The following is a 26493-nucleotide window of genomic DNA, read 5'->3' as shown; positions in this document are numbered from 1 at the left end:
ACTGTAAGGAGATTCCTACAGGCCCTGGGTTACATGGCATCCTGCATTCTACTGGTTCCATTAGCAAAAGTACACATGAGAAAGCTTCAATGGTACCTAAAAAGCATTTGGTCTCAACACAGCAACAACTTGGAGACAATCATACCACTCATTCCATGCCTACAAAAGGAATTCCTATGGTGGGCCTCGGTGAGCCAGAAAAACACAGGTATGTCATTCAAAAAACCACAGATAACACAGACCATGACTACAGACCCCTCAGACCTTGGATGGGGGGCGCACATGGAAGGCAGCTGTATACAAGGGCAATGGTCTCCAAAGGAAACACATCTGCATATAAACCAAAAGGAATTGCTGGCAGTAATGCATGCCATCGAGGCTTTTCAACACCAACTCCAGCAAGGCCATTTAATGATACGGACAGACAACACCACTGTGATGTGGTACATAAACAAGCAGGGGGGCACCCACTCATACCCCCTTTGCAGACTAACAATGCAGCTTTGGGAGAAATCACTGAGCCTAAATATCCAGTTACAATCCCAGTTTGTTCCAGGAAAAGACAATGTGTTGGCGGACAGCCTAAGCAGGAATTTCACAGATCCACACGAGTGGAGGTTACATCCGAAGGCCTTCAGACAACTCACTTCGACATGGGGCAAGCCAGAAGTGGACCTATTTGCCTCTCATCTCAACCATCTTCTACCAAAATTTTGCACAAGGACATACCATCCAAAAGCTTGGAAAATAGATGCCCTCTCATTTAACTGGAACTCCCTAGCAATCTATGCATTCCCACCTCTGCCACTGATGACCTCTCAGTATTACTAAAGATCAAAGCAGAGAAGCCCAAGGGGATCATAATAGCTCTGGATTGGCCAAGACAACACTGGTACCCACTACTACGGAGCAAGTGTCACACCAGGAGGTGGGCCCTTCCTCAGTGGCCTCTACTTTTGACTCAACACAATTTCGAAACACTGCATCCAAACCTTCAGATACTGCAGCTAACAGCCTGGGAGATCCCATAAATAACTTCAGCTTATCTCTCTCTAAGGAAGTTCAGCGGATACTAACAGAGATGCTCGAAGACCATCCACCAGAAAGGTTTACTTAGCAAAGTGGAAAAGATACAGCAATTGGAATACCAGCAAGGGACATGATGCTTCATTGCTGAACATCCCACTTAACTTGGAATATTTGGCAGATATGTTAAAGAACGGCCTCTCATATTCTTCCATAAAGATACATGCATCTGCTATTTCAGCTAGATACAACACTGATCCTCCTGTTTTCTCTCACCCCTTACTAAGACAATTCCTCAGGGGAATCAAGAACATTAAGCCACCAAGAAAGGCCCCAGTGCCAGCCTGGGACCTCGATTTTGTCTTAGAAAAACTGACTCTACCTCCTTTTGAGCCAGCAGCTTCAGTTGACTTGCAATTTCTCTCATGGAAGACAGCTTTCCTGTTGGCAATTATCAGCAAGAAGGGTTTCGGAGCTACAGGCCCTAATGGCAATACCACCCTTTATTATTTTTCACAGAGACAGGGTTTCATTAAGGACCAACCCTACCTTTATGCCAAAGGTGGTATCTAGGGTTTCTCTAAATCAAGCCATTCATCTGCCTGCTTTCTTCCCCATCCTGAGAATAAGGGGGAAAGACTTTTGCATACCTTGGACATTCACAGACAACTTCTATACTACCTGGACAGAACCAAGGCCAGTAGGAAGTCTGAACAACTTCTTGTAGCTTACGCCCCTGCAGTCCAAGGAAAAGCAATTTCAAAACAGACTATTTCTAAATGGATTGGACATTGCATCAGATTCTGTTATTCCTTTCATGGAAAGACTGTTCCAGCCAATGTCAGGCCACATTCCACCAGAGCTACAGCCACCTCTACAGCATTTTTAAGAGGGGTGCCTACCAAGGACATTCTAGAAGCTGCTACATGGAGCTCCGTGCATACATTCTCCAAACACTACAATCTCCCTCTATATTCCAGATCCAGAGCAGGCTTTGCTTCGGCAGTCCTGCAGGGTTTGATTGCCTCACCATCACTTTCCTAGTGCATACCTCCTCCCCCAGCTAAGCTATGGTATTCTACCCACATGTTATGACTGCAGTTGCATTCTTGAAGGACATAGTACAGTTTTGTACCTACCATAAATGTAGATGTCCGATTTTCCCTCCCTCCATACCCCTCTATGCCTAGGGTCCACTCCTATCCCTGTAACTCTTAGCTGGAGATATCTGTTATGGTGTATTTGTTTTATTGCTCTTTCACTTGTTTGGAATCCTGTTTTTGTCTTGCAATTTGATTACAGCCTTCCTTGGAGGGCACCTGGCATCTGGGGCAAGAAACACTGAAGAAAATGGCGTCGGCTGATGCTTATGTACTCCAGCCGCTCTGACGTCGGAGAGAAATGCGACATCAGCCGACGTCGGACCCAGACTTTGGAATCCGGCCGACCGAGGGCTGCCTGAGGCAGGACAACCCGCATGTTATGACTGCAGTTGCATGTCTATCGGACATCTACATTTATGGTAGGTACAAAACTGTACTTTTCTTTAAAACACAATGGACCCAGCATTTGCATTCTCTGAAGTAATAAATTCTAGTTCTGGGCTTTATAAAAAGGAAAATTGATTGGTGGGGACTAGAAATTCAACTGAACCTACAACTTCCTTCTCTCCTCAGGTCCCAGTCCAGTCTGTCACCACAGTCATGCCCAGTTTTGCTTAGGGAGCAGTTTCTAGAGGGGTAAAAGTGCAAGGCCTGTGGAATCCTTCAGTCAGACCAAAGTACATCAACACTGTTGGCTGTGATCCATGTCTTGAAGTCTTTCCATCAGTTGTGGTCCTCAGGACCTCAAGTGATTACAGACAGTACCACAGTCATGTGGTATATAAACAAGCTGGGATGTACAAGGTCATACTCCCTATGCAGGCTGGCAGTCATAGATTGGGAGATGGCTCTTCACCATTCCTTAAACCTGCAGGCATCGTCCTTTCCATCAGAGCAAAATGTAGTGGAAGATGAGCTGAGCAGGACCAGGACACACCCTTCTGAGTGGAAATTGAATGGGAGGGGGTCTCCCAGAAAATGAACCATTTGTGGGGAACGCCTCAAATCTGTTGGGGAACAGTTCAAATCAATCTGTGTGCCTCCTTTCAAGATTGACAGCTAAATTCTTGTTTCAGATCTCCTTCTAAGCATGTCTGGAAGATTGTATTTTATTCCCTTGGAAGGGAATTTTTTCATGCGTTTCCACTGATATATAGGGTAATTCTGAAGATTCAAAAGGATACCCCAAATTCATGGTAACCCACTTTTGGACAAGGCAACTTTCCTGTGGAATTGGCCAAGGGCCGTTAACTGAAGCTTCCTCACAGACTGGAGTTTGATAACACTCTAATCGACTACCTTCCCTGTCTTTACATCTCATGGCTCCGAATGTTGTTCTAGTTTCCATCCCAGTTCTGAAACCATGTCACTTTTATGTTGGTACACAAATCGTTCTTCGTAGGTTCTCTTTTAGCAACTTTATTCTATACAAACACATCACTGTAAAGGCTTATTGACTATGACTTGGATAACTTGTATACAAACTAACTACTGTGATCCTACATGTGCACTCACTGGCTGCTTCTACAAAATGGCACTAGGGATTGCACATGTCTGGAATTTATACGTGCATGCACAGCCTCTCATGCAAGACCTAGCACATAGACGTTATACTCTGACCTTGCGATTCCCTGTCTGTAGATCAAAGGCTACTGGCAGTCCAGTCTCTAGACAAAACACACAGACTTAAAGGGCATCTGAGCACTAATGCAGGCCCTACAAGTTTTCTGTCATCTCCGGAAACTGAAACCGGGACCTGTATATGTATTCTCAGCTAACACAGCAGTCATGTGGTATGTAAACAAGGAAGTAGGGACAAGATGTTACCAACTGCTCACTCAGCTTGAAAACTTGCCATCAAAGAAACGTATCCTTCCAAGCAGTATACATTCTCTCCCAAGACAATGTCCTGGCAGACTCCCTCCACAGGTGAATGGAAGATCCCCCATGCATGATTGCCCAACAGAGTGGTTGTCTTAGACATAGTCCAAAAATGAGATACATTACAGATGGAATAACTTGCCTTGATAAACAACTCCCTTCCTTTTCTACAAGGACACCTTGCCCCCAAGCTTGGAGGATGGATGCCATGTCTTTCTAATGGACAGGAAAGTTTCTTTATGCTTACCTTCTACTGCTTCTGCTTCCAGAAAGATAAGTCACAAATTTTGTTTATAATTCTGTTTTGGCCAAGACATCATTGGTTCCTCCTTATCTCTCTTCTAGCCAGGGGCCATCACCACAAGCTACCCTGCAAAATGGACTTGCCCACACAACTGAAGGGCTTATTGCTTCATCCCATCTTATCCCTCAAGCTATCATTATGGACAAGTAGGATTCTGATCCCTTGACACCAGTTTTCTGAGCATGTACTTCTGGCCCTCCCAAGAGACGAGGAGATCAACTGCACTAAAATTCTACATAGCCAAATGGAAGAGATTTTCAGTCTTGTGTCAAGTAAAAAATTTGGACCCAATAAAATGTGAGGTTACTTTTGTTTGGTCTTATTTGTGTGAGATGAAGAAAGGTAGATTAGCATATTCATCTGTCAAAGTGCACCATTCAGCTATTTCAGTGTGTCTGCCTCTTAACCCTCCTCTGATGTCCAGACTTGAGGTCAAGCAGTTCTGCACTTAAATCCTCCTAAGAAACCTATGCCTCCCTGCTTGGGATCTCACCTATGTGCTGTAAAAGCTTACTTTGCCTCCTTTTGAACCAGCAGCTTCTTTCAGTCTCAAGTTCTGCACTTGGAAAAACATTTTGCTAGTAGCTTTCGCATCTGCTAGGTGGGTTTCAGAGCTCAAAGCTTTGATGGTCACAACTCCCTTACTTATTTTCCATAAGGACAGTGTCTCAGTCCATCTTTTATGCCTAAAATGGTGAATGAGATATCCCTCAATTATGGTGTCAGCGTTCCTGTTCTTTCCTAACCCACAGAACAGGGCCAAGAAATTCTTTACGGACTTTTAATGTCTTTGCTTCTCTTTTCCCTTCAGGCAGAGATTGTGAAGGGTGATGTTTCTTGACTGTTCATATCTCCCTTGGTTTTAGAAAGGAGTCTTGACTCTGCCTACATGACCAAAGCTAGTCATACTGTTATCCATAGTTCTGTTCGGTTTTGTATTTTGAGATTGTATTCTTGTCTTCTTAGGGCACATATTAACAGCTGGAGTGAAATTGTTTTTCAAATAGCTAGTTTTTTGATAATCTTTGTGAGGTATAGGGATTATTTACACTGCATAAACAAAACTGGTGGTAGTTCTCATGTCTGTCCAGTGAAGTATTACTTTTTTTGCAAAATTTGAGGACAGTATGAAAATAAAATAAAATGAGTACTGCAAACTTTCTGCCACAGGTAAATGACAGGGCTGTTACGAATTTGATACCTCAGGAAGAGTATGGAGTTAAGTGAAGATTAAGTAGTTTAAGAATTAACATGATTGACTGCTCCAGAAAACTTTAGTGTTTTTTATTTGTTCCTTTGAAGAGGGTCTTGAGTGTGTAAAGCAGCCTGTATTTAACACAAAACTGAGTCATTCAAATAAAAAAGACCGCTTCTAGAGGCTAACTTTCCAGAGCTGTAACATTACCACTGTATTTAAAATAAGCAGAGCACTTCCTTATACATAAGCTGATTTTTATAAGGACAATCCAAACTGCAATGTGAGAAAAACACAATCTATGTTTTAACACAGCACAGTATATGAAGATAGGATGATAAGCAGAATTTTCAAGTTTCATGGTAGATTTCCTTTACAAAACTTGTAGTGGTAAAACATGAATAATTATTTCTGATACAAAGTAAGCTAGAACAAAAAAAGCATTATGTAATGTTTACTGTAAAATTGGCTTGATTTCAAAAGCAAAGTGAGGTAATTTGTGTTGTGTTTTCTTGGTTATTACATTTTCTGCTAAGAGTACTAATAAGGGCTTTAATATGTAAAGTTAAAAATGGATGCAACACAAGCTCAAGACCCATAGGTACATGTGTGACCACTAATGAAAGCACAAGGAGTCTTTTGCCAAATGGGATGATTGCTGTTAAAATGTAATAAGCTGTTAGACTGATTTTCTAAAAAACAAACAAAAAAAAAAAATGTGTTGCTGTTTGTGTTGCTTTTCTTATTTAAGTGGTCTTTCACATTTCATCCACTAGATGACAGCATTGTTTATCGTATACAAGTATATATTTTTTTTAAATGGTGATCAGATGTATCTGAGGAAGTCCATTATAGTTTTAAGGAGGAAAACACTTGTACAATAAATTTCATGTTGTAAATGTATGGGCATCTGCAGTTTTTTTATTTAAAACACAAATTTGAATTTTGCAATAATTATGAAAACTGCATTATCTTGTGAACCATTACTATTAAAATATTTTGGTATGTGATAAATGAAGTACAAATAATGAGGAAACTTCTCTGTCTAACATTCTGTCGAGTTCAGGCACTTAATAAAAAAAACATACTGTGAATATCCCCCTTAATAGGTGGTAGAAATACTTTCTTTAAAAGCTTTCCAAAGTATAAATTCACAAATAAAAGTAGGGAAGCACAAGCTAGTTGAAGTTAAATCATCTTTATTAAAAACACAAAAACAAGCAATTCAAATAGTAGTTGAAAAAAACAGAATAAAGTGTAGAAAATTCATCATTCCATTCATATACCTGTTTAAAAGCATGGGAGTGGTTTGCTTATAGCTGTGTTGTAAAAGACAGCATGTTTACTTTCTAAATACTCTTTCTCCCATACAGACACAGTGCTGCCCTACTTCAAGCTGTGGGATTCCAAGATATGCCAAGCTAAACTAAAAATTTATATTAATTGCTAAAATTTCTGGAAAGCATTTTATTTTAGTTTCAAAAAAGAAACCGTTAAAATAAGTCTTCAGAGTTCCTTAGAAATCTTTTCTACCAACATTCAGAAACAGTTTTAACATCGCTTTTGTCTGTTAGAACTTCAGATTTGTGTCAAGTGGGAAAAGCAACTAAAAATTAAAAGTTTAATATATAACAGTACATTTTGTTGGGCAGAAAACAGTACATATTTAAGAAAATGTATTACAAAAAACAAATTCCAAATAACCTATCAAACACTTGAATTTGAATATATATATATATGTGTTTATATGCACATAATTCTGTTAATCTCAAATGATAAATCAGTTAAACGACTTTAAAGTAAAGTACATTCAGAAACTTGTATAAAATATATATGAAAAATCTAGTGGAAAAAGTCACTCATGCTCACAGCAGTGATATTTGCTCAGGTCTGCAAACCCAAGAAAAAATGTGTAAACAGGACCCTGTTTAAAATTTATTCAAGTTATAATATTGGAGCCAATAAAAAAAAAAAAAAAAAAATTCTCTTATTTTCCTGCCTTACTGAACTAGAGTAGTCCAGTTTCAGAGTTGCTGATCCCTGGGCTTTGTTTTTAGTTCCTGTTACTGATCCATTGCCTTATTAGGAAGGAGGGAAGTTTCTTTGCTTACCAGTGGGAGTGGGAAGCACTGAGCGGCCTTTCTGTCCGATTTGGTGAAGTTTCAGCCAGAAACTAGTAGTCCATTGGTCGTTTTGGGCCAGTTCCTAGCTCCTTTCAGCCCCCTGCTATAAAACACGCTAAACACTCGTTTTCCAGCTTGTACCAACTCAGCACAGATCCTCGTGGTGGCCTGCAGAGTGATCCAAGCAGCAGAGAGCTAAAAGAGTGACTTTCTACCAGATGTAAGTATTATTGTGGCTTGCCCACTGTTATTAAGCTAGCGACTGCATTTCGCCTGTTTTACTGCTACTTTAAGTGATTTCTGCATTTTACACTGTTTATTGCACTTTAAGTTACTAATTGTTGCAAATTGTTTCTGTAGGCTACACACTAAAGTCGCTAGCCGATTTACAGCATTTATAGCATTTACTGTCTTTTTTTCCTTGTCTCTGTAATAAAACAAAAAATCTCTTGTTTTCCGCCTTACTGAACTAGAGTAGTCCAGTTTCAGAGTTGCTGATCCCTGGGCTTTGTTTTAGTTCCTGTTACTGATCCATTGCCTTATTAGGGAGGAGGAAGTTTCTTTGCTTATCAGTGGGAGTGGGAAGCACTGAGCAGCCTTTCTGTCCGATTTGGTGAAGTTTCAGCCAGAAACTAGTAGTCCATTGGTCGTTTTGGGCCAATTCCTAGCTCCTTTCAGCCCCTGCTATAAAACACGCTAAACAGCGTTTTCCAGCTTGTACCAACTCAGCACAGATCCTCGTGGTGGCCTGCAGAGTGATCCAAGGAGCAGAGAGCTAAAAGAGTGACTTTCTACCAGATATAAGTATTTTTGTGGCTTTCCCACTGTTATTTAAGCTAGCGACTGCATTATACCTGTTTTACTGCTACTTTAAGTGATTTCTGCATTTTACACTGTTTATTGCACTTTAAGTTACTAATTGTTGCAAATTGTTTCTGTACGCTACACACTAAAGTCAGCTAGCGATTTACAGCATTTATAGCATTTACTGTCTGTTTTTCCTTGTCTCTGTAATAAAACAAAAAAATCTCTTGTTTTCCTGCCTTACTGAACTAGAGTAGTCCAGTTTCAGAGTTGCTGATCCCTGGGCTTTGTTTTTAGTTCCTGTTACTGATTCATTGCCTTATTAGGGAGGAGGGAAGTTTCTTTGCTTACCAGTGGGAGTGGGAAGCACTGAGCCTTTCTGTCCGATTTGGTGAAGTTTCAGCCAGAAACTAGTAGTCCATTGGTAGTTTTGGGCCAATTCCTAGCTCCTTCAGCCCCTGCTATAAAACACGCTAAGCGCTGATTTAAGCGAGTTACCACTGTTGCACACAAGCAGCGGCGGTTAAACAAGGTTAAACTATTTGGGCCATCTAAATTCCACTCTTCCAATTTTCCCTTAAAACTACCTTCCTCGAGCTGTACTGCTGATCTAACCAGCATATCCTATAACTGAAAAGTTCATCTCTACTTGATTCCCAAGTAGACTATTCTCTATCTGTAAAGCCTAGCACTTACTCCTACAGTACTTGCACCTTGATAAAGCACTCTTATTATAGATAGTACCCCACCAGCCTAAAACCCACTTCCCCGGAGTCCTTTGAAAGTCTCTTTATCTACTACTTCTAGTATGTCGAGGGATCAGTTGCTAGTGTCCTCTCCAGCTCAACTGGTGAACCTGGGAATATTGAGGCAATGTTACAACTGCCTCATGTACACAGACAATCCTCTCCTTCTCCCACAAAACACAAATACATGCGAGAGATGCAACTATACGGCCAAACTGGAGGCTGAGCTCTCTCAACATAGGACTGGCAAGACCAGACAGGAGGAGAAGGTAACCACACACAATACATACCCAGTCACACATGGTACCATCACAACTTCAAATCATACACATACTCACACAGACATACTCGAGGCTCTGATCAAAAATTTACCAAAACAGCAGAGGCCACCAAAGCAGACACCCAAACAACTACCACCTCACGACCCAACACATGCAACACATAGACCACACAGTCAGAGTGTCAAACAGTCACAGCCCTTAAGGCCAAACAAAATGCCAGACACACTTGTCATTGGTGATTCCATAGTCAGACACACTGGCGTCCGCTCACCAGACTGAGTAAAGAGAAGGTCACAGTAAGCTGCCTGTCAGGCGCTAGAATCCGCCACATAACGCAAGCACTCAGGTCTCTCAACAGCAGGTACAAGTGCGACTCAGTCATTGTGCACGCTGGTGTCACCGACCGGAGACGTACCTCCTTGGACTACATGAAAAGGGACATCGAGGAGCTCTCTGATTATGTAGCCCAGGCAGGTATGACCCTGACCTTGAGCAGTATCCTACCTTCACCTAGAATGATGCCACAATACAGTGATAAGATGATCAGCTTTAATAATTGGCTTAAATTCTGGTGTCATTCAAAGGGGATCCAATGTCTGTCTGCCTGGGATGACCTGCTGGACAAGCCACGCTGCTTACAAGGGCGGCTTGCACCTGTCACCCTGGGCTTCCGGATATTGGCAAAGGCTCTTGCCACCCCATAGTGCCTTTTTAGGCAAGGCTCAAATTCTAAACCTACCACCCTAGAACACCAAAAAGGAAAAACTAAGGGTAATGCTGCTCAATGCCAGAAGTCTCAATCTCAAGATGCACGCACTCGAGGCCCTTCTCAATATGGAGAACATCGATGTCTGTGCTGTGACAGAAACCTGGTTCAAGGCTCCTGAGAGCACCCCAGCACTAACAGGTTTCACCTCATATCATGCGTTCCGCCCCAAAATCCGGACAACACCAAGAAAGGAGGGTGTCCATATTCATAAAGGACACCCACACCTCAAGGTTGGTGGCAACGCATGATGCATCGGAGACCATCCAGGTGCAATTAACCATAGGCAAGACTGCTCTGCAATTTGTAGCATGTTACAGGCCACCCTCTCAAACTCAGGAACCTCACATGGCCTTCCTGAAAACATTGGAGGGATAAATGTATCTCCAAACACCATCATACTAGGTGACTTTAACTACCCTAATATAGACTGGGAACACTACTCAAGCCCAACACTCTAACCCAAAGATTCCTGGAGTTCATAAACTCAAATGCCATGGAACAACTAGTCACCATCCCCACAAGAGGAGAAAACATACTTGATCTCATCATCACGAACATGGGATCAAAATGTTCAACACCGACAGTATACCCCTCACTGGTGAGATCTGATCATAAACTAATCTCGCTGGAGGTCCTCATCCCGCCCCCACCTGAAACAAAAAGACCACAGTGAAAAACTTCTCAAAAGCCGATTTCACACTTCTAAAAACTAGTGTGGTCTCCTTTAAGGCCCCTGAGTCAGTGGTAAACATTACTCAAACCGCTGAATCACTTACAAATGCCTTCTACCAGCACCTACAGGACTGCATGGATCAGGCAATCCCAAACAAAACTAAGACTCTCTGTACCAAAGGCAAGCGTCCAGTCTGGTGGACCCCAGCCATAAACAAGCTCTACAACAAAAGGAGGAAGCTACTACAAGATAGAGCAAAATCCTTGAAAGGTAAGACACCTTTGATCATTATAAGTAAAAACTAAGAGCTCTCATAAAATCATCCAAGGCAAATTTTGAGAGAAAAATCGCCAAGGACTCTAAAGAGAATCATAAGGCCTTCTTTAGCTATGTTAGAAACCTAGGAGGAAACTCCCAGATATGCTCAGAATTAGTTCAAAATGATGTGAAAATTACTGAACCTACACACATTGCCAACATACTGGCTGACAGGTTCAGTGCAAACTTCTCCCCAAAAGGAGAGATATCTATTCCAGAGGATTGTAGCCCCCAAACATCTCCAACGCCCAGGTGAGAACTGCCCTCACTAAGGCAAAACACAGCATCCATGGGACCGGATGGTGTCCCCGGCTGTGTGCTTCATGAACTCAATGAGGAATTAAACCTAGAGTTAGGTCAGCTGTTTAATCTTAGCCTCACCTCAGGATCGTACCCAAGGAGTGGCGGCGACTGTGGTCCCACTTCATAAGGCGGTGCCTCCACAGACCCTGGAAATGACCGCCCCATTAGCTTGACAAGCCTTATCTGCAAAGCCATGGAGAGGATCATAATGGAACTCATAAATAAAGACATAGGGAACTTGCAGACTTTGGATCCAACTCAGTTTGGCTTTGTCAAAGGCAGATCCTGCCTCTTAAACTTGGTTGACTTTTTGAGACAGTCACCAAGGCCATTGATGAGGGAAAGGCAGTCCATACAGCCTACCTCGACCTGGCAAAGGCCTTGACACAATACCCCACTCAGGTATCATCGAAAAACTCATCAGCTTGAATGTAAACCCATACATCACAAGATGGGTTGCAAACTGGCTAAGTGACAGAACCCACAGGGTCAGAGTTGCTGGAGCCATGTCAGACTCAAAGCCTGTCACAAGTGGTGTCCCACAGGGTTCAGTCCTGGGTCCACTCTTGTTCGGCATCTACTTTTCTGAAGTACAAGCAAACACAGGAGGGTTATGGCTGACAAAGTTTGCAGATGACTGCAAACTGGGCGCCATAGTCGAAAACACATCTGACACAGATATCCTCCAGAAGGGCCTCACAGAAATGGATAACTGGTGCCAGAGCCATGGCCTGAAGTTAACGCCAAAAATGCATAGTCATACCCTTTGGGAAAAACAAGGCTACCCCTAGCTACCATATAGGTGGCAATCCACTGAGCACAGAAAGTCATCAGAGATCTGGGGACCCAGGTTGACAGTAGCCTTTCGTTTGACACTCATGTTGCTAAAGTAGTTAGGAAAACCTTCTATATCACCCACCTGATCATGAAGGGATTCACATCTAGATCAAGGGAGGTCATCGTCCCCTGTACTCATCACTTATTAGACCTATGATTGAGTACAATGCCCGTTCGAATGTATCTGACCAGACACCTGCTGCAGCTTGAAAGGCCCCAAAAGTTCCTCACCAAAAGGATAAAGGGTCTCAAAAATATGTCTTATGCTGCCCGACTGAAAGAACTCCAGCTCTATTCAGTCTCATACCGCTTGCTCAGAGGTGACCTGTGCCTGACATATAAGGCCATGTCAAACCCAGATTTGATGAATATGCTTCACCTCAAAAATCTAGATCCCTCAGAACCACAAGGGCGGGAGACTTAAACCTTGACACGGTTATAAATAGAACGTGCTGGAGGGACAGATTCATCACCCAGAGACTCCCTATGCTGTGGAACAAAATCCCGGTACATGTGAGGCAGAGCACCTCTCTGGTCTTGTTCAAGAGGAATCTTGACCAATGGATGGGAGATTGCAGATATACCCCAGGGATTACTTCAGCGTCACTGCTTGACAGAGGCACAGCAAAATGATAGGCATAGTTTTTATTCAAACTAAAGGGGTGGCGAAAGCCACATAACTATGGGCTAGGCTTATAAATGCCCTTGGGCAGATAGCCTAGTATGAACCTATGAACCTATGAACCTATAAATAAATATATGTAGTGTAGCTGCCAGTAATACTCAGTATGTAGGAAAACAAAATCAGCACTCCTGGAACCACACACTTCAACTCAAGTAAATCCTTGTAGTAAATGGCCGCAAAACACTTTGGGAGTAGTAAAAACTCTTTTTTATTAAACCAAAATAACAGAGATAAGGGCTTTTGTCAAGAACCTTCTCAACTTCATCAGATAAGAGTAAATCCAGAAAAACACTCAAGTACATTCTGCAAGAGCATTAATTAAGTAGTAAACCAATCCCAACACACTGACTAAAAAGGACCTCCCTGAACACACTGACTAAAAAGGACCTCCCTGAACTCATAAATATTCATAAAATGCAATCATAAAAGTGTTCTTAAAAAGACTCTCTCAAACCAGCATTTAAATGTCATTCAGTGCACAAATGCTGAAAATAAACGTAAGTACGAATACGCACAATGTATAAAATCTATAAAATGGTGTTTATATAAAAATGAAAGTGTATATATAAAAGATGAATATTAATATTTTTTTATATATTTTACCTTTCCATTGCTTTTAGTTTTAACAGGCAAGCAATGGAGAGTAAATCATTTAGTCCTGGCCATTGCCCCGCATTTAGGTGGACATGCCAGATTAATTATTTTCCAAAAGCAGCCCCCACGGGCCACCTCTTTTATCCAAGTCAACAGTGTCCAGAATGAAAAATTGAAAGTGGTCTTATTTTTCTGTGCAGTGTTTACTCAAGGCATGTGTGGATTTCCCAAGTCTGATATCCCTTAAATGCTCATAAATTATGTTTTTAAATTTCCTCAGTCTTTCCGACATAGAAACATTCACATGAGTTACACACTGCACAACAGACAACTCTTTCAGTATGACAGTAACCCTTCTTATTCACCTGTATTTTAAAGCCATTCACCAAGAATTCATTGCCTTCCATCACAAAACTACACTGAGAACAGGAACCACATCAATAGACCCTGCATGCACAGCGTTTCTGTTAGACTCTGAAATGCATTTCAAGTTCATCCCTCTCTTAAAAACAATATTTGGTTTAGTTCCAACACATTCTCAGATATCCCTATCATTAAGCAATATAACCCAATTTTTGAATAAAATATCCAATACATCCTTACTGTTACTGTGAAAAGTAGTAATGAAAGCGCATTTAAAATTTGAGTTCTGTTCAACATTGGATTGGGTCAGGTAAGTTCCTACTCCATTAATCAAACTGCCATCAATAGGGGGCATGTCCTGGACAGACTGGTATTTTTGCTAGAGGATTGGCTTTTGTTTCTGATAAAAGTACCAATATTGAAACAGCATTGTTGGATTTAAAGTTGTATACTAGAAAATTGAATCTGAATGTTTTATTTAAGGATTGTAGGTCAATCATTGATCCCATTAGGTTATCCAGTACCTTTACCCCCCCATTCATCCCTCACTACAGCTTTTTGAAAATATTTGTGAATTAGAGTCTAACAGAAACGTTGTACATGCAGGGTCTATGAAAAAATGTGGTTCTTATTCTCAGTGTAGTTTTGTGATGGAAGGCAATAAATTCTTGATGAATGGTTTTAAAATACAGGTGAATAAGAAAGGTGTACTGTCATACTGAAAGAGTTGTCTGTTGTGCAGTGTAACTCATGTGAATGTTTCTATGTCGGGAAGACTGAGAGGAAATGTAAAAACAGAATTTGAGCGTTTAAGGGATATCAGACTTGGGAACTCCACAAATGCCTTGAGTAAACACTGCATGGAAAAATCAGACCTCTTTCAAATTTTTCATTGTGGACACTTAACTTGGATAAAAGAGGTGGCCCATGGGGGCTACTTTTGGAAAAAGAATTGGTTTGTCACGTGTGCCTAAATGCGGGGCAATGACCAGGATTAAATGATTCACTCTCCATTGCTCGCCTGTTAAAACTAAAAGCAATGGAAAGGTAAAATATATAAATATTTATATTCATTCTTTATATATACTTTCATTTTTATATAAACAAAATTTTATAGATGTTATACATTGTGTGTATTTGTATTTACATTTATTTTCAGCATTTTTGCACTTATAATGACATTTAAATGCTGGTTTTAAAGTGTCTTTTTAAAAATACTTTTATGATTGCATTTCATGAATATTTGAGTTCAGGGAGGTCCTTTTTAGTCAGTGTGATGGGATTGGTTTATTACTTCATGCTCTTGCAGAATGTACTTAAGTGTTTTTCTGGATTTGCTCTCATCTGAAGTCGAGAAGTTTTTTTGACGAAAGCGCTCATCTTTTTTTATTTTGATTTAATAAAAAGTGTCTTACCACTCCCAAAGTGTTTTGTGGCCATTTACTACTTTACTACAAGGATTTACTTGAGTTGCTGAAATGTTTGGTTCCAGGAGTGCTGAATTTGTTTTCCTACAGTTTGTGTACTTTTGTGCTTATTTAATACTCTGTATGTGTTTAGTTAAGCTCAAACACTGTGCATTAAAAAGTTACAACCTAAAAAGGCTAAACTATGACAAATGTCATGCATGTGCTATACGGAATCTAGTTCTGCTGTTCAAATTTTTTTTTAGCATAAGTCTACTGTTTAAAATATTCAGAAGTTAATTTATCTGAGCCAGCGAAAATAAGTAGCATTCACCCCTACACTAATAGGAGTGTAGGCATTAAAACTGTCCATGTTTGCACTAAAACGTTATAAACAAGAATTAATAAAATGTCATGACATCTGTGGAATATGCACATACTGCGCTAATGCGGTTTTACAGTTATCAAAAGTCCTAGTTATAAAAAATGAGTGGCTTATTTATGTGCCCTGATTCTAACAGTACAAAATGAAGATGCAATTAGAATAAACATTTAAAAGTTTAAAAGGTGTTTATTATAAACAGGTAAATATTTCTATACAAATGTATCTGGTAAACCAAAATTAATAATTAACCACTACTATGATTTTACATTTTAAAATTATATTTACAATGTTAATAGTTAATAAAATTGTTTGATAATTGTAAATAATAAATAAATACAAATAAAGTTCACACCTTCCATCTTGTAAACATTGAGGCAACTTTCTTGGCACACTTTAGAATGAGCAGTAATAGTTTAGTCCAGGCATTCTGAAAGAGTTCAACCTTTTGAAAATGAAGTACCTTCCAATATCCAGTGCCATTTATTGCTACAATATAATGCTGTTACAATGCTACTGCCTCCTGAGGTTAAGGCTACTCTAAATGTTAATTTACCTGCATGGAGTGTAATGACATTTTGAGTGGTGTCACCTGCTAAAGCATGGCATCTTAGCCTGATTGGGTAATGTTTGTTTATTTGCTATTTGTTAATCGGTTGGTCTGGCTGGGCGGATGCCCTTTTTTCAGCAGAGTCCCGAGGAGAAAAGCTCCAGTACAGAAAATATTTTTTTTTTATTCACAATCAAGTATTTAGGCATACAATCATAAAGAGAATACATAAAGCATAAATTAAATTTTATACAGTGTTTGAAGAGAGAGAGAAAATTGAACATAGATGTAGATTATGTACCATACCATCACATATTCATCAGTCATTATTTGAATGGAAAATTACAAACCAAAGTATAAGAGTGAGGCATATAGTGCAGAAAGAAAGGTCCTGGTATAAGGTAAAAGAAAAGGAGGGGTGTATAATGTAAGAGGAGGGAGAGATAGGAAGTGGAAGTATAAAGTGAAGATAGTGTAGTGGGAGGGAAAGGTGCAAGACCATGGAAAATAGAAATAAGATACAAGTAGGAATAGATATCTGCAGTAGGGATAGAAAAGAGGGGAATGGTGAGGCAGAGGAGGCAGAGTTCAAGTTGGATCTTTACAGGGGCAGGTCCATGGGTTTAAGCAGGTATTCCTTTATAGTGAGTTTGAAGTTGCAAGAGTTTTGGATAGTTCAGATATAGAGAGGAGGTAACTGAGTGGATGTATAGCATTTTTCCTATAGATTTATTTGGTTTGGTGATTTTTGAAGGAGGTGCTGGCCAGAGCTACGAAGTTCTCTGTTGGGACATAAGGAGAGATGAGGGTTGCTAACAATGGACAGCCTGCAGGTTGATAGAGGATAGTGTGTGTCAGGAGGAGCTGATTATGGAGTTCTAACCAGTTGAGTTTTTGTAAGAGGCAGTGATGAGCGATAGGGGAGATTAGTGGCAAATCTAGCAATTTTTTTGTATGCAAGTTTGAGTTTGGTTGACGCATTTTTTTTGGAGGTGAGTGAAGATTGGGGAGATGTATAGAAGGGTAGGCAGTAGATAGACTTGAGCTAGGGACAATTTGGATTCTTGTGTTAAGAATTTATTTCTGTATAGCAGTCATAGTTTTTGGTGTATTTTCTTGATGTAATTATTGATATGGATGTCAAATTTAAGTTCGCCTTCTATATAAACCCTGAAGTTTAGTGTGAGATTCGACCTTAATAGTAGTGTTTAGAGGAAAGACTGAGAAGGAGGCTTTTGAGGTGCTGGAGGGACTTTGGGAGGAAGAGAAGTAGTTTTGTTTTATTGGGTTTAAGCATGAGTTGGTTAGTTGTGAGCCATCTTTCAACTGAGTGGAGGGTGTCTTGAGTGAGGGAGAGTGGGTGGGGGTAGACTGTCAGAGGTTGTAATGATGGTGGAGTCGCATATTGTATGAGTGTGGAGTGAGGGCAGGGTTGGTAGAGATTGTAAAGATGTTAAAAAACAGTGGGCCCAGGATGGAGCCTTAGGGCACACCAGTTTGAACAGGGAGGAAATATGAAGATGCAGAGAGCCATTTGACCTATTGAGTTCTAGCTGATGGGTATGAAGAGAACCAGGAGAGAGTAGAGGTAGAGATTAAAGGAAGAGAGCTTGGATAGAAGGAGGTTGTGGGGCACAGTGTCAAAAACTTTAGAGAAGTCGAGGAAGAGGCATGACACTAGTTTAAGAGATGTAGAGATAGTGAGTGAAGGATAGTAATGCTGTAGTTGTGCTATGATGTGGTTGGAAACAGTGTGTTGGGGTGAGGTGATTTTCCTGAATGAGGTATGAGATTAGCTGAATAGCAATAGGCCTGAAATTGGAGGATGTCAGTGGAGTTTCCTCCTTTATGTAAGGATATAATATAGGACGTTTTCCAGATATTAGGGACAGCATTTTCCTGAATTGACCTATTGATGTGTGGAGACTGGATAGGCAACAGAAGGGACTGCGAGTCTGAAGTATATAGGAGGCAGGTTATCTGAAGAGGCGGGGGAGCAGGGTTTTAGTTTATAGAGTAGAGATCTGATGATGGATATGGGCACAGGCTTGATTGAGAAGGGAGTTTTGTGGGAGAGGAGGAGAGGTGTGTTAAGGCAGGTATCCTTGTTTGGTTTAATTAGGTTTTGTATGGCGTCTATGAAGGAGTTCAGGAGAGTGGCAGTTTCAAGGGGAGAGCTGTTAGGGGATGGGTTAGGAGGAGATGGATTCCCTTGGTGTAAGAGTTTGCTGATGATACTCCAGAATTTTTTTGGGTTAGAGTGGGGATTTCTTTGTGGGTCAAGATAAAAGGATGTTTTGTCAAGGGTGACGTTTTTTGTTGCGGTGTTTTGTAGTTCCCTATAGATTTGGAGACTAGAGGGGATTTTTGAGTTTATTCAAAATTTTCTTTGCATTGTCTTTTTTTCTGCATGAGGGAGAGAGTTTCTTTGCTTATCCAGGGAGCATAGTTGGATTTAACCCAAATCTTTCTGATAGGGGCCAGCAAGTTGAGTGTGTTAAGGAAGATGCTGTTGAATTAAACAGCTTTTTTGAGGGGGAGGTTGAATAGAAAAGAGCAATTTATAGAAGAGCGAGTTTGTTTAAATATATCAGGGTTAGTTAGTTAGATTTTGACAGTCCTTATATTTGTGAGATTTAGGAGGTTGAGACAGGTGACACTGGATGGAGGTAGGGTGATGATCATTGAGTGTGTCCGGGAGAGTGGAGGTGTTATGATAGTGGTTGGGGTGAGCGGTAAGTATCCAGTCAAGAGTGGAGCTAGTATTAGGTCGTTGATTAGAACGAGTAGGGGAGGCAATGAGTTGAGAAAAGCCGTATAGATTAATGGCAGCGTTGGGGCAGTTAGAGGTCAGAGTATTCCAGTCAATGTTAACATCCTCTAGAATAATGGTTTCATAGGAGATGGTTTGAGAGATCCAAGCAAAAAAGTGTTTACGTATAGGGATATTATTGCCAGGAGGTTTGTGTGTGTGTGTGTGTGTGTGTGTGTGTGTGTGTGTGTGTGTGTGTGTATGTATATATATATATATAATGTGTGTGTGTGTGTGTATGTACCAGCTTCATTCCTTCAATTTAAGCAACTCCGCAATCTCACTAAAAAACTTATAAAAGATAAAACATCATACTACAACAAACTACAGTCTACCCTCGCAAACAATCCCAAAAAATTCTGGAATTCCATCAATTCCCTCTTACACCCAGGTACACCCAGGTACTAAATCCAATCCCTGTCCAGACAGCAATAAGACTGACACAGAAATTGCAACCCTTTTCAACTCCTTTTTTACCAGCTCCATAGCTGAACTGACTAAATCCTTCTCCACTTCCATCCCCAGCCCAAACCCAAAGCCTTCTTCACCATCCTCCCCTCACTCCTGCTCCCATAAACCCTCTCCCCCTTTTTTTCTACAACCAGTGTCTACCACCGGTATCAAAAAAACTTCTTCCCAAACTCAAACCGTGCTCCAATGCCCCCGACAATATCCCATCACTTTCTCAAGCTCACAGCAGATGGCATCGCCATACCTATCAGCATTCTCATCAACAGATCCATCCAAGAATCTTATGTTCCCAAACTTTGGCGAGCTGCCCACATTCTGCCCCTTCATAAAGGAGGCAAAAATAATAGCATTTCTAACTTCCGCCCAATAGCCATTCTTTCCCCAATTTCAAAAGTCCTTGAAAAATGTATCCACTGGCAACTCATGCCCCACCTCCTCAATAACCATCTCCTCACTCCTACTCAGCACGGGTTTCGTCCTGGCCACAGTACCATTACTGCTGTCCTCTCTTTCCTAGACATTGTCAACCATGCCCGTGACTCTGGAGATAGTCTCCACTGTTCTTGACCTTTCCAAGGCATTCGACACAATATCCCACACACTCCTTCTCAACCACCTTTCTAACCTCAATCTCTCCCACAATTCCTTTTCTTGGTTCAAAAGTTATCTCTCAGATAGATCCCAAGCTGTGAAATGGAATACAGGTACCTCGAACGTCTTAACTACCCCCACCGGAGTCCCTCAGGGTTCTATTCTCGGTTCTCTGCTCTTTAATGTCTTTATCAATGATGTCCACTCTGCAATTCCTCATTCTCAAATTGTACAATATGCAGACAACTCCACTATTATCTGCTCAGCCCCTAGACTTCCCGAGTCCAAGCCAAAACCCAATTGGCCTTCACAACCACAGAAAATTGGATGCTTCAAAACCATCTTTCCCTTAATGCCAATAAATCCCATATCATTCTCTTCTCCCCCTCAAAAGCTCTGCCTCTTGATAAGCCATCCTTCAAAATCTCCAGCCTCTCCCAGTCCACAATAGAAGTTGTTAGTTGTGCAAAATTACTCTGAGTTACCATTGATGAACACCTAAATTTAATACTCATATTCAACTAAACATAAAAAACCCCATCAGAAGCTCGCTATGCTTTACAGAAATGCTAACTTTCTATCTTTAGCTACAAGACAAACACTCGCCACTACCTACCTTCTCCCTTCTCTATTGTATGGTGCTCCTCTTCTAACCAACCTCACCGCTTCTATCTCCTCAAAACTTGAAAGTTGCTACTACAAAAATCGCCAAATTCGCTACTAAATCCACTCATTCTACACACCATTGCATCTGCCTCCGTAGTCTCCAATGGCTAGAACTCCCTAATCATCTCGATTACCTCCAACTTACTACTGCACACAAACTAATTTTTAAACCCACTGCTTGCCCTGCACTATCTAACATCTTGCCCTTCTACACTCCTCTCAGGCCCCTAAGATCTGGCCACCAAAATCTTTTTTCAATATACAAACCCAAACGACCTGGCCACCTCCTACTTATACTACAGCAAAAAAATGGAACTTGCTTCCTCCCCTTCTAAGAGTCGCTACAAGCTTTGAATAATTCAAATCTCTTCTCCATTCTCACCTCTCCCAAAACTGGAAATGTAATTGTATACTTCCTACCTAGATCTTATTACATCCCAGTTCCAATTTTCCCCTCCGGTCCCTCTTCTTCAAACTCTTTCCTCAGCTCCCCTCCCTCTACTTCTTTATCTCTTCTCTCTCCCCTGCTTACTCTATATTTATTCCTTTTAAATCGTCTCCTCCCCACTGCCTACATGCATGCCTAGTATCACAAATGTATCTTTTACCTTTTTCATAAGATGTACTTTTAGACTCAAACATAAAATGAATCTTAGTCTAACTGTTCTTTTTTATCTTCCTAGTGGCATCTCTTCTCCTTTAAATTCTTTGCATCTACTTCACTTCTCCTCTGTTTTACTTCTCCTGCATTCAAGATCTATGTATAATTTCTTTTTCTCTCTCTTCTATGCTAACAATACAGTTGTATAAAAATATTAATTTCTTATGTAAACTGATAACTGTGCTATGTTTTTGGAAATTGTTAAAGGTGTTATGCCTTTAGAACACAGAGTGTTGTGTGTAATGTATTATTATTATGGAGCTTTTCTCCCCGGGCCTCCACTGAAAATGGGCTTTCGGGCCCAGTGGACTTCCCCGGTTATCAAACTAGAAATAAATAAATAAATGTATGTGTATCCCATCAGCAATGGCTATCTTTTTATGCTTGTTTAAGTTATAGTTGATGAGTGTTAGCAGGGGGAAAGCTGGGGGGTGGGGGTAGTATGGTAGGGGATGGACTGAGAAGTGTTCCGAGAAAAGTATAGCTACCCCTCCACCTTTTTTAATTGGTCTGTCTTGGTGGAAGGTATTGTAGCCAGGGATTTCTTTGTTTGGTATGTGGGGTTTAAATCATGTTTCGGAGATGCAGAGGATATCTGGAGTGTGTAGAGTTATCCAGGAGTGTACTTGAGGGACGTTGTTTAGGGTACTGCGAATATCAAGTGCAAAGATTTTGAGGTGCCTGGTAGATGAGGTGGTATGTGATTGGGAGGAGAAGTGGATAGTAGAAGAAGATAGAAGAGTAACTGGAGGAGAGGAGTTAATGAAAGGTCCAGGGTTGGGATTTATATCACCTGCAAGAAGGGTAAGTATAGAGGTAGCGAGAGTAAGCCTAAGAGGGTTATGTTCAAAAGGATTTCATTTTGGGTTTAGGGTAGTTGTGAAGAGGAGGGAGTTTTAAGAGATGTGTAAAGTGGTGTGAGAAGAGGGAGGGTGCTATTAGGAAAGAGTAGGGTTTAGGTTGTAGTGTTTGTGAGAGTGGAAGGGTGGGACTGGGTTAAAAGTAGGGTGGGGAACTATGGTAGGATGTGGATAATGTGAGGATATAAGGAGAAGTATAGATAGTAGATGTAGCATTATGTTTTGAATATTAGCAGGGTAAATAGAGAGATTGAAAACGGGTGTGGTAGGTTGAGGTTTAATGTTACATAAGGAATTAGAAGTTGAGTGGTTGTTTGAATAATAGGTTTTGAGGTAGGAGGGATGGAGAATAGAAAGAGGTACGTGTTGGGGGAGGAGCTGGAAAAATGAGAGAGAGGATGTGATAGGATGGACTGCAGTAGGTTGGGAGGGGGAAGGGGGAGTGTTCAGAAGTAGTTGGGTATAAATGTAATTGAAGTGGGGGATGGGAATGGGGGGGGGTGGTAAGTTGGAGGAGTGAACCCGAATGTTAGCGACTGCAAACAGAGCGGGGCTCTACCAAGGCCGCAAGGGTTGAGCGAAAAACAATCTGCAAGAAAGTGAGAAACAGCAGGTAAGACCCAAGTTTGAAGGGGAGAGAATGCAAGTATTGAGACAGATTGTGAGTAGCACAGGCTCTGTTGGTAGCATTAAGGACAGGTTGTTTCATGTGTTGAGTATGAAAGAGAATGAAAGCAGCATGCCAGTTTGTAGGAAGGAGGTAAAAGATTAGTTCTTACAAGCAGGCAGACGTATTGCGAACAGTAAAATTATGGCAGGAGGCCAGAAAGAAAGGAAAAAAAAAACTGAAGTGTATGGGGGTAGGGTTAATAAGACCGCTACAGGAGGTGAGTGGTAAGCCTATACAAGCAGCTAGTATGGATACAGCAAAAACATCTAACAGTGAATAAGAGAAAAGAATGGTGGGGAGCTGGATTTGGTGGTAAAAAGATGGTAGCCATGATTAAAAATATTTTAAGCTCAAAACAGTATGTTGTACATCAAACAGGAAAGAATAGGTATATATACATTGAGTATCTGGCTGTAAAATATTTGCTTGAGCAAATGCAACAGTTTTCAGGGCGGTAGCAGTTTCTGAGTGACCGCATAATTGTTTAGGTTAGTAGTAATGTTACAGTTTGAGTTGCCTGAGTTGGATCTCAAGTCTGCTGGTCCTTAAGTACAACAGCTGATGAGATGAGAAATGCCATCATATCCTTGTATCACCAGAATCCAGGGAAGGAAAGAGTAGATGGGAAAAGTAATGTTATTACTGGTTGAATGGTGGCCAATAGTAGAGACTACATTTATGTGAAACTGCAATAAACGTGTACTGACAATGGAAAGTGAGTTTGTTTTACAGTCATCTTTTCTGCCTTTTAAACTTTGAAAAAACAAAGTATATTTTGTGCCTTCCCTTTGTTTTTTATCTAGTATTCCTAGTTTCAGAAAATTAGTTTGTTTTGCCCAAGTTGTCATGTTGGTAATATAGTTTTGTATTCATTATGCTAAATGTGCTAGCAACTAATTCAGTTTATCCAACCCATCATATTTTAAAGTGTATATTGTATTGGTTATCTTTATTACACATTATAATGCTTGTCCTAGTTAAGTCACACCATGATGGTAGCTTAGACTAGAGTAAATTAGAATTTCAAGATTTCCTAATGTTTGGAGAAGAGTATTCTTGTAGATGTACATGCAGCACTTAATTTCTGTGTAGGAAGTGAGGTGTACGTCACCTATTCAGTGAAATGCATCTCAGGAATATGCTTTTTCCCCTGGTTTTGGTCTTATGCAGAGTCAAAAAGTCTGTTAATTGAGATTTTGTTTTAGCTAGTATAGTATGATTTGCAACAGGGTGGCACAAATAAAGCATTTTTGAAAATGTGACCAGAGATAAAACAAGGTTTACAGTTGTGTTTCAGCGCTTATAGATTTCACAGGTGTTTGTATTGCAAGATAACCTGACTGAAATCACTGTTGCAGTATTCCTGAGATACGAGTTGCCACTGCTGGCGTCTGGCTGAAGTATCAAAGCTTTACCCTTCCCTAGGTTGTACATTTGCATGACCTCTACTCGTATGCATTGGAGTATAAAAATGGATATACGAGGGTGGTTCCTTAGACTGTATTGTCACCAACCCAAACATGGGTCATGCATCCATCAGACTGTTCATTATTTGTTCATTTTTTGTTCATTGGTACCTTTGTTCTGTTTATCTATCCAGATAAGTGCCCTATTAGGGAACCTTCCTTTTTGTCTTCAAATTTTTGTTAAACTTCTAGCTGACATCTACAAATTTAAGTGCAAGTGCGGTAGGCAGATTTTGTTCAAGCACTTGCATACCCAAGTGTCTTTTTGCCTAGACCCAGAACATGATCACAAATCTTACTCTGTTCCAAAAACCCTTGGGTGTAGGCTTTCTACTCTCAACAATTTCCTATAGACTCAGTGTTTTAATGCTTGGCCCAATCCAAGATGTTTGAATGTGCTACATTGTACACCCCTCTGCTGCTGAAGAAGAGGAGGCTTTGAGTGGATCCGCAATCCAGTCTTTCTGACTCTCTACATGCTGAGGCTTCAGAACCTGCAGTATGTCAGGCTACTTCTCAGTTGCCCACTACTGAGACCCCATTGTTGACAGATTTATAGCTCTTGAGGTCTTTCAGACTGCTGATACATCTGAGGAACTGCTTCTGTTCATTGCAGAACGACTGCATGGCGTCCCTCAAATTCTAGTTAAAGAAATCTCAGGCTGTCTGAGGTCAGTCATTCTGATCCTTCACGTCTCATCCAGATGGATGTCATGCCTAAAATGAAACAGCAGAAGACCAAGTATGTGGCTTCCCCCTCTGCAGCTAGAGAGGAGTGAATTTTTTTTTTTTTTTTTACACAAGGGCTCTTCAAAGCTGTTATGTTTTTGAAGTCCCCCCCCTTCTTCAGGTCTCCACAGCCACAGGCTACTCCTCTTAAACTTTGATTTCCTGTAATCTGATGAAGAGCAAGACTATGACTCTGACCATTCTCTTGACTATTCACAGCTGCACTCTCCAGGACGACTCTTATTGGATTCCCCTGTAGAGAGGGCTTCTTTTGCGGAAGCTATATAGAGCATGATGAAACACTTTGATTGGCAATCCACTTAAATTTCTAATTATCAGAATAGGTACTACACCTTCTTAACGATGGTTGCTTGTGCCCCTTCCCCAGTCTGTCCTGTGCTTGAGGCTCTCCAGGACACCTTTCAGTCCACGTATTCTGCACCTGCTTCTCAACAACTAGCTGTTAAGAAACCAGGCAGGCTTTACAAGACTCCTGCTGACCTGAAATATCTATACAAGAACCCTGTGGCAGACCCTTCTGCAGCATCTATATTCAGATAAGACCTTCAAGCTGGTGCCAAGTGCCAATGTCCTACCCAGTGATATATGATAGGGGTATAAATAGATGGGGGAAGTAACTTTACACCTCTGCTGCTCTTGCCTTTAGGGCAGTTAATTGCCAGAATCAAATGACTAAGTATTTGATTTCTGTTCTGAGCTCCTTAAACGAAGGTATCGTGGATCCTCCAACAGCAGACTGAGCAACAGATGCAGAGCTTGCTTTCACAGGCCACTCGGATTGCTAGGTAAGCATTAAATGCAGTTGCGGTGCTGTGGATGTTTCTTCTAGGGCAGCTGCTACAGGATCTGTTCTCCATAGATATGCATGGCTTTGCAGTCAGCCTATGCATGAGGATTTAAAAAAAATTCTAGAGCTGCCCTTCAACAAAGACTTACTGTTTGGCTCTCAGGCAGACAGTCTGTTCAAAACACTTCAAGGCTAAGGTAAGACCATGAACGACTGCAGACTGATTTTAATGTCCTCAGTCCCTAGATATCATAGGACCCACCCAGCTATATCTACTTCCTTCAATAGAAGGAATCTGAGGATAGTCTGGAAACAAAGGAAACCCCAGGAGAAGATAGTCTGAAAAATCCAAAAGGGAGCCTCCAGCTGAGGAAGACTGCCTTTTGGAGGCAAAAAACTGTGACTACTCCTGCAGC

At 40.9% G+C, this 26493-nt stretch overlaps 1 protein-coding gene across 1 annotated transcript in view; it reads left to right on the top strand.

Moving 5' to 3' along the window:
* MCRS1 (microspherule protein 1) overlaps positions 1-26493 on the top strand; it is a 1081536-nt gene that overhangs the window by 155069 nt on the left and 899974 nt on the right. The window contains exon 7 of the mRNA XM_044083711.1: positions 18993-19017. Coding sequence (XP_043939646.1) covers positions 18993-19017 — 25 coding nt within the window. The remainder of the gene's footprint in view (positions 1-18992; positions 19018-26493) is intronic.

The sequence above is a fragment of the Protopterus annectens genome, chromosome 9.part0 (assembly GCF_019279795.1).
Source record: "Protopterus annectens isolate FY-2018-M chromosome 9.part0, PAN1.0, whole genome shotgun sequence".
Lineage (NCBI taxonomy): Eukaryota > Metazoa > Chordata > Ceratodontiformes > Protopteridae > Protopterus > Protopterus annectens.
The sequence above is the reverse complement of the archived record's forward strand: the minus strand, read 5'-3'. Positions and strand labels throughout refer to the sequence as shown.